The sequence below is a fragment of the Jaculus jaculus genome, chromosome 9 (genome assembly GCF_020740685.1).
Source record: "Jaculus jaculus isolate mJacJac1 chromosome 9, mJacJac1.mat.Y.cur, whole genome shotgun sequence".
Lineage (NCBI taxonomy): Eukaryota > Metazoa > Chordata > Mammalia > Rodentia > Dipodidae > Jaculus > Jaculus jaculus.
In genome coordinates this window covers 113,517,488-113,526,192 of record NC_059110.1, presented here as the reverse complement: position 1 = coordinate 113,526,192, position 8,705 = coordinate 113,517,488, and the positions used below count along the sequence as shown (strand labels likewise).

The window sequence follows — 8,705 nt, the reverse complement described above, 5'->3', positions numbered from 1 at the left end:
AGGTGGGTGAAAAGAGGGATTGAGGGGAAGGAGGGGTAACTAACATTGAGATATATGTTATACGAAAAAGCTATAAGAAAACCTAGTCCTTACAAACTTAATAGAAATATTTTTAGATAAAAGATAATATAATGAACAGAGATGGATAATGTTGCTCCTGGTAGCCATGGACTATCGTACAATAATATCGGTGCCAGGCATGGAATACAGCCAGCGAGTTGTGGGTCAGGGAAACTCTAGAGGCCCCCCAAACAATACGGGATATTACCATGGCTCATGGATGCCCACCAGGACTGAATAGAAAGACATTGTTGCTGAATACACTAATTAGTTTCAGGACACACAGAAGTCCAGCTTGAGCTGAGGCAGAAGGTTCATAGCGCCAGAAGGTGCTCTACAGGCTTCTGATGGAGAAATGCCACCAGTGATATCACCCAGCAGCGAATCTTCTTACATCCTGCAATACTGACCCACCAGGTAAGATGTGCCCTCTGGTGCAAAAAGTTACGGAGGTCAACAATCTCTCCATGATTGGATTTGAGGCAACGTTTTTAAAATATTTTTTTGTTCATTTTTTTAATTTATTTGAGAGTGACAGACACAGAGAGAAAGACAGATAGAGGGGGAGAGAGAGAATGGGAGAGCCAGGGCTTCCAGCCACTGCAAACGAACTCCAGATGCGTGCGCCCCCTTGTGCATCTGGCTAACGTAGGACCTGGGGAACCGAGCCTCGAACCGGGGTCCTTAGGCTTCACAGGCAAACGCTTATCTGCTAAGCCATCTCTCCAGCCCTTGAGGCAACTTTTAAAATCAAATATCCTAATAGTATAATTCAAAGATACACTAATTTGATACTTTACTAAGTAATACTAGGAAAAGTATTATGTTTTTTTGTTTTCTTTAACAAAAACTACTATGTGTTTCTTTGAGAGCAGAAAACTCTATGTGTAGTAAAACCACTGTGATTCCTCACATACCGTGGTCTTAAATCTGAGCGGAGGCCCTTGGGCTGCGGGGCAGCGTGAGCAGAGCGCGCCTGCGCGCCGTGTGCTCAGAACCCAGGCTGCCGTGAAGGCGCGGGACTGCACTACAGCGGGCACTGCCAGAAACACCGTGCGATTACTGCACATTTGATTTTGGATCAGTTTTCTGCTGTTGTGGATTCAGAAACCACTTACTGTGGCCAACTTTTTTGTGTGTGTGTGACTTCTCCCATTCAGTTGTACGGCCCCACATGGCCCTAGTTTAGGGAGCTAGGCTCTAGGGTGTGGATGAGTCAAAAGGCAGTGATCTCAGAGGTGACGGAGAGGAGCTCGCTCACCAGACACAGTGTCTGCTGCTTACAGATGCCTGAGCCAAGCCTCATGGGCACTGTGACCTGAGAGCAGCTTAGTCATCCTTCTAGGGGCGTTAATGTTCTTAGAAAGAGGTGCACACGTCAGAGCTAGGTGGGAGAGCTTTCCAGGACACTTGAGAGAAGTTCGTCTTGGCTGGCTCTGTATATCTCACTCTGGCTTTCCTTTCCTAATGCATTGGGCTTCATATTTAAACCTCAGCATTTCAATTGGCACCATTTCCTTCTAGATACTTCTTTTTTATTTTTATTTTTTGAGGGTAGGGTCTTGTTCTAGCCCAGCTTGACTTGGAATTTGTACTCATGGCAATCCTCCTACCTCAGCCTCACCAATGGTGGGATTAAAAGGTGTGTGCCATCACACTGGGCCTTATATACTTCTTCTTCTTATTTTTTATTTTATTTTTATTGTTTTTTTTATTTTTTTTCTTTATTTATTTGAGAGTGACAGACAGAGAGAGAAAGAGGCAGAGGGAGAGAGAGAGAGAGAGAGAGAGAATGGGCACACCAGGGCTTCCAGCCACTGCAAACGAACTCCAGATGTGTGTGCACCCCCTTGTGCATCTGGCTAACATGGGTCCTGGGGAATCAAGCCTTGAATCGGGGTCCTTAAGCTTCATAGGCAAGCACTTAACCGCTAAGCCATCTCTCCAGCCCCCCTCCTTTTTTTGAGGTGGGGTTTCACTTTAGTCTAGGCTGCCCTAGAATTCACTATGTAGTCTCAGGGTGGCCTCGAACTCACGGTGATCCTCCTACCTCTGCCTCCTGAGTGCTGGGATTAAAGGCGTGCGCCACCATGCCCAGCTTCTTATATACTTATTTTCTTAATACTTTTATATAGATGCTGCTTAGATGCTGTTGTTTCAGTGCGGTTTGGTAAACTTTTTCTGTGTAGAGCCAGAGAATAAATATCCTAGGTGGGTTTTGACCCCATAACCTCTGTCACACTTGCCCAGCGCTCCATCATCAAGCACAAAAACAGTCAGAGACGAAGCCTAAACCAACTGGCTTGGCTTTACATTACAACTTTAGTTACTGAAAACACGGCAAGGTGGGAGTGCAAGCTAGTTCAGATATGATGGAATCAGTGCGGAGCTATCTCAGCAAACTAGAAGCGGAACTTCCCTGTGACCCAGCTATACTGCTCCTGTGCCCTGAGGATGCTACGTCCATGTTTACCGCTGCTCTGTTTACAATAGCTAAGAACTGGAATCAGCCTAGAGGCTAGTTGACAGATGGATGGACCATGAAAATGCAGTACATACACAATGGAATTCTGTTCAGCAGTATGGAAAGATAAAGTTTTGAAATTCATAGAAAAATGGATGGACCTGGAACGAATAATATTAAGTGAAGTGACTCAAGTTCAGAAAGTCTAAAACTGCATGTATTATGGTTTATACACACACACACAAACACACATATGTGTATATATGTATATATATGTATTTATATATATATATGTATTTATATATATATATATGGTGAGCAACACACCTATAAAGATGGAATAGTAACCAAGAGTGAGTATAGCCAGGCGTGGTGATGCATGCCTTTAATCCCAGCACTCTGGAGGTAGAGGTAGGAGGATTGCTGAGAGTTCGAGGCCACCCTGAGAATACATAGTGAATTCCAGGTCAGCCTGGGCTAGAGTGAGACCCTACCTTGAAAAACAAACAACCCCCCAAACCCTGAACCCCCTCAGCCCCCCCAAAATGGTGAGTATAACGAGATGAGCAGGAAGGGGGATGAAGGAAGGGAGAACGGGCACATGTGACATGTGAACAGAAGCAGAGAACATGGGGGGGGGGGAGAAAAGGGGGCTGGGGAGCAGAGGGGTCCAAGAGTCAACTAAAACAAAATGATCTTTGTGAAAATGCCAGAATGAATGACAACTAAATCTGTGTGTGCCATCTAAATAAAACAAAGAAAGAGGACACAGCAAGCTAAACTCGACCTCAGCTTTATGTACCCAGTGTCAGTGAACCCATCTGATGGCCCAACTCCTAAAGGTCTCACTATCTTCCAAGAGCGCGACCCTGAAGACAATGCCAGGCTCGTGGGTTGTACTTGGGGCAATCTTTTCTTTATCCTATTCCCATCCATCCATCCATCCACGCTCCACTTTACATTCTCCTATCTCAAGCACCAACACACAGTTGTTTTCAGCCTGCCGGTGATTCCGCAGATTCCCTAAGCTCCAGCCAGCAGCCAGGTTTCAGGATCTTTACGATGGATACGGGGCAGGTTTCTGCTGTAAGGATGAGTTCCACTGAATGCTGAAATGTGGATGGGTTTGTGAGGACAAAACTGCCTGGCACAGTGTTCACCCTAAGCCCTTCCAGGCAACGGAGTGGCAGAACCTCATAGGAGAAGAATCTCCAATTGGCAACCAACTCCACCTTGAGCTCCTGGTTATCCTCCCCGCTGAGTAATGGGGCGAGCCTTTGGGGCTGTCATGATGCTGTCTCCTTTGAAGCCTTCTGATGAAACTCTGATTTCATCAACCACTACAGCCCAGGAAAAGCCCGCTGTGACACAAGCTGAATGGAATAATTTTATGGGGCTGAGGGGGACTCTTTGGAATCACCTAACTAGCATATTTTGAAGAAAAATTAGCTGAACCATTAGGAAAGGAAACTATGCTATTTTCCAAGCTTCCACCCATCACAAGGGTATAAAAGGGCCATGGAGGAAGGAGAGACTCAAACCTCACCCACACCTCCCTCCAGCGGTTCACTACCCTTCCATCACCTCTCCTAGCACCATGCCCTACAATTGCTGTCTGCCCGCCATGAGCTGCCGTACCAGCTGCTCCTCCCGGCCCTGCGTGCCCCCCAGCTGCCACGGCTGCACCCTGCCCGGGGCCTGCAACATCCCTGCCAACGTGGGCAACTGCAACTGGTTCTGTGAGGGCTCCTTCAACGGCAGCGAGAAGGAGACCATGCAGGTCCTGAACGACCGCCTGGCCAGCTACCTGGAGAAGGTCCGGCAGCTGGAGAGGGAGAACGCCGAGCTGGAGCAGCGCATCCAGGAGAGGAACCAGCAGCAGGAGCCCTTGGTGTGCCCTGCCTACCAGTCCTACTTCCGGACCATCGAGGAGCTCCAGCAGAAGGTGAGGGAGTGGGCTGCATGATGGTCCAGAAGCAGTGGCCTCTCTTTGAATGGTGAGACAATCTCAAGTCCAAGCGGATCTCACTTTAGAACCCTCTTTCCAGATTCTGTGTGCCAAGTCTGAGAACTCCAGGCTGGTGGTGCAGATCGACAATGCCAAGCTGGCTTCTGATGACTTCAGGACCAAGTATGTTAATCCCTTTGGGTTCAATAACCTCCAAGCTCCCGTGGTTCCTCCATGGCTCTATGAGCCCAATGTGTGGCTTGGGAAGGTCGAGAAAGTCATTTGTTCAGTTTTGTTTCTCTCATTAAGTCTGGTCCTGTAAACTCAGCTTCAAATAGGAATTCATCACCGTGGATGACTTGTCCTTGCTGGTTAAATATCCCTTAGCTAAAATGCTTGGGACCAAAAGTGTTTCAGACTTTTGATTTTTTAAAATTCTGAGATATTTGCACATGCGCAGTGAACTATTTTTGGCATGGGACTCAAATGTAAACACAAAGTTCATTTGTGTTTCATAGACACCTTAGACACAGAGCCCAGGTGTAAGTTTATAGAATGCTTCTAATGCGCCTGCGTTTTGACTATGATGGGCCAGCGGCGTCAGGCACGGTGTTTTCCACTCTGCTATCATGCCAGCATCAGAGCTTCAGATTTTTTTTTTTTTTTTTGAGTGTTCTAGAGTTTGGATTTTTCTGTTGAATTTTTGTTCAACTTATATTTGGTTTATCTGGAAAGGGTTTAAACCCCAAAATTCAGAAGTCGAATCAATTGTTCTCTGGGAATGGATTAATTTGCTCCTATATTAACCACCAAAATTAAGGACTGACTGAGACTCCATCTTATGGATCCCGGTGGGGCACCTTCTGGTGTTAGAATAAGTCAAGACCTCAGCAGCCCATCCATACATAGCAAGAAGCAAACACGGAGGAGCAGAGGCAGAAAAAAAGGTCCAGGTTGAAAGAGAGCTTGGCCAGTCCCGACCAGATCAAGATCCTGGCTGATCCTCCCACTGTGCGCATGCGCAGGTACCAGACCGAGCTGTCCCTGCGGCAGCTGGTGGAGTCGGACATCAACGGCCTGCGCAGGATCCTGGACGAGCTGACGCTGTGCAAGTCTGACCTGGAGGCGCAGGTGGAGTCCCTGAAGGAGGAGCTGCTGTGTCTCAAGAAGAACCATGAGGAGGTATGAAAACCCACTTCCAAAGAGGCTCCAGAGCTGTGCAGCGGAGCCTTGAGCACTGGGGATCAGGAAGTGGGAACCACTGGGCCTTGGGGTGTGGGACCATTCTCACAGGAGGAGGTTGCTGCCTCCTTATTGAGGAGTAAGGCAAGCTGCTCATTCTCAGGTGCACAGGTGAGTGCTGGCAGGTGCTGGAGATACTGAAGAGAGGCAGCCATTGGTTGGCTCCTGCTGTCTGCTAGAACTGTTAGACCTTAGATTGGTGGTGGGGATGGAGGAGGAAAAAAAAATGAAATAAGCCATGATCCTGCAAGCTGGGGTATTCTGATGGAGGGAAGGTGCCAAGCACAGATAGATACAGGACTGGCTGTATGGGGCATATTTGAGTATGGTCAGGCATGCAGTAGCCAGAGGAGTGTGAAGGGAGGTGAGGAAGGACTTGCATATGCCACGGCCATCGTCTTAGATGAATGGAAGGTGTTTTCGTGTCTGTTTGGGGAAGGAATTGGTGCGCTGTCCCCTTGAGCTTATTGTGTGGATCTTTGGAGCAATTAGGATTCCTTTCAGTTCTTTTGTAACAGGGCTGTGCTCATTTCCCTAAGGAGGGAGCTAGCAGGTGCATTTCTGTAAGTTCACCCTTTCTCCTTCATCCACCAGGAAGTCAACACCCTGCGCTGCCAGCTGGGAGACCGCCTCAACGTGGAGGTGGACGCCGCTCCCACCGTGGACCTGAACCGGGTGCTGAACGAGACCAGGTGTCAGTACGAGGCTCTGGTGGAAACCAACCGCCGGGAGGTGGAGGAATGGTTCACCACGCAGGTGGGTACCGAAGCGTGTGGCCACTCAGGAACGGAGCCCCCCAAGGCTCTAGTGCCGGGTCTGACCCTGTCTCCTCCCCTCGGCTGTTGCAGACCGAGGAGCTCAACAAGCAGGTGGTGTCCAGCTCCGAGCAGCTGCAGAACTACCAGGCGGAGATCATCGAGCTGAGACGCACGGTCAACGCCCTGGAGATCGAGCTGCAGGCCCAGCACAACCTGGTGTGTAGTGTCCAGACCCGCGGCTGGCCAGGGTGCAGTCGGGGAGGCTGCATCAGTGGGGTGCCCCACTCTTAGCTCTTGAAGCCTGTGACTTCTTTGGAAGCCCATGGGGGTCCCCTGAAGGAGCCGCCCCCTGACCTCCCTTGTGCTCCCCACCACAGAGGAACTCTCTGGAGAACACGCTGACAGAGAGCGAGGCCCGCTACAGCTCCCAGCTGTCCCAGGTGCAGTGCCTGATCACCAACGTGGAGTCCCAGCTCTCGGAGATCCGGGCTGACCTGGAGCGGCAGAACCAGGAGTACCAGGTGCTGCTGGACGTGCGGGCCCGGCTGGAGTGTGAGATCAACACGTACAGGGGCCTGCTGGAGAGCGAGGACTGCAAGTGAGTGCGGGGTAGAGGATTTCTGGGACTATGTGTATGTATCTAAGGGAACGTAAGATATGGGGATGCATACATGGTATTCAAATCATTAACTCTTCCCCCAAATGCACAATAATTCAATGTCTACTAGTGACCAGTGATCTGGATGATTTAACTAAGAGTGGCAAAGAAGACTACAATGGCCTGGGCCTCTAGAGGCCACCAGTGGAGACAAAGTGGTGGGTGGAGAGACTGGCACTCACTACCTCATCTGCTGGCTAAGGCAGATCCTGTCATGTTGCATGAGAACTCATGACCAGGAGATACTATTTTCAAGATATTTTTTTCTTCCCCTAATCTCTGTACACGGCATTCAGGGAGAGGAAAAGGGTTATAAATCATAGTCAAAATTTTGTTCCAACTACTGATGAGTCAAGGGTTACCTGTATAAGTACAGGTGTCCTGTAAACCTTGGGGGTTCTCTCGTCCCCACTCCAATCCATTGCAAACCTCTGTGTCTCTCCAGCCTCCCCTGCAACCCCTGTGCCACCACCAATGCCACTGGCAGCTCCTGTGGCCCCTGCGGCAGCTCTCAGAAGTGCTGCTGTTAATGGACCAACTCATCTCCTCTTTGAAGATGTGAGTGAAGCCACTTAGATCAAACACAGGAATGATCCTCTGGCCCTTCCTTAGCCAGGACTCAGTTGCCATTAGGAAACTTTGTTTTAGCAACTGTGATTCCTAGACACCACCGACAGACGTGCTTCCCAGAGCCAAGGAAAGACGCACAGCGCCATCTTCTAAGGTCTGGAAAACTCCTTCGTGTGGAGGACTGTGTGCATCTGTGTCTGAAGGTGTCCAGCTCCCTGCAATACCAGCTCTGGGTGTGTCCTTGGGGGCATTTCCTGTACTTGTTGCCATTCCCTTCTTTCCTTTCTTCCCTGGCATTCTCTGGAATGCAAGGAGGGTACTTCATCTACTTCCCAATAAACTTTATTTCTCTGGCATAGTATAAGGCGTCTCTGATTCAAACTCATGCTCTGTAAAGTGTTCATGGCTGTCTCATTCAAATACCGCACACTAGCAGGATGGTCTGGATTAAATGACTGAATCAGCTACTATGCTCTGCTGGAAACTGATGGAGAGGGAGGGGTGGCCTCTGGGAGGGCTCTCAACAAGGGCAGGCCATGCAGGGCCCTTGGCCATCAACACTTATGCCCACCTAGCTCTGGCCACAGGGCCCTTGGCTATTATTCTGAGAAACCTCCCTCAATTTCGGTGTTCTGTTTCACTGCTACCCTCATTTGACTCCCATTCCCTAAACGACCTAAACTCAAGCTTCTGTAGAAACTTCTCAGAGAACAGCAATTCTCTCCTCTGGTGTACTTGCCTCAACAATGTACATAGATGCTGGAAATGCACCTCCATTGGTTTCCGTAGACCCTTGCATCCTGAGGCCACTTGTTACAGCTCTGTTCACCCGGCCTCTGTCTCTTGTTAATTGTTTTTTGTTTTATCTTTATTTATTTATTTGAGAGTGAAAGTGAGAGAGAGGGAGAGAGAGAGAGAGAGAGAGAGAGAGAGAGAGAGAGAGAGAGAGAGAGAGAATGGGCACGCCAGGGCCTCCAGCCACTGCAAATGAACTCCAGATGCATG

General features: G+C 49.1%; 1 protein-coding gene across 1 annotated transcript; it reads left to right on the top strand.

Annotated features, from left to right (window-relative positions):
* The first annotated feature begins 4,106 nt into the window (after positions 1-4,106).
* On the top strand, positions 4,107-7,660 carry LOC101598669 (keratin, type I cuticular Ha4). Its single transcript, XM_004655407.2, has 7 exons — positions 4,107-4,469; positions 4,573-4,655; positions 5,498-5,654; positions 6,309-6,470; positions 6,563-6,688; positions 6,850-7,070; positions 7,576-7,660. The coding sequence occupies exons 1-7, from the start codon at positions 4,122-4,124 to the stop codon at positions 7,658-7,660; spliced, it is 1,182 nt and encodes a 393-aa protein (XP_004655464.1). The 5' UTR covers positions 4,107-4,121.
* The last annotated feature ends 1,045 nt before the right edge of the window (positions 7,661-8,705 follow it).

Excerpts from the sequence above, each read along its gene's own strand:
- LOC101598669 (XM_004655407.2), top strand. The coding sequence starts at position 4,122 with ATGCCCTACAATTGCTGTCTGCCCGCCATGAGCTGCCGTACCAGCTGC. Across the intron at positions 4,656-5,497 it reads TCTGATGACTTCAGGACCAA|GTACCAGACCGAGCTGTCCC; the intron begins GTATGTTAATCC and ends GCGCATGCGCAG. Across the intron at positions 5,655-6,308 it reads TCAAGAAGAACCATGAGGAG|GAAGTCAACACCCTGCGCTG; the intron begins GTATGAAAACCC and ends TTCATCCACCAG.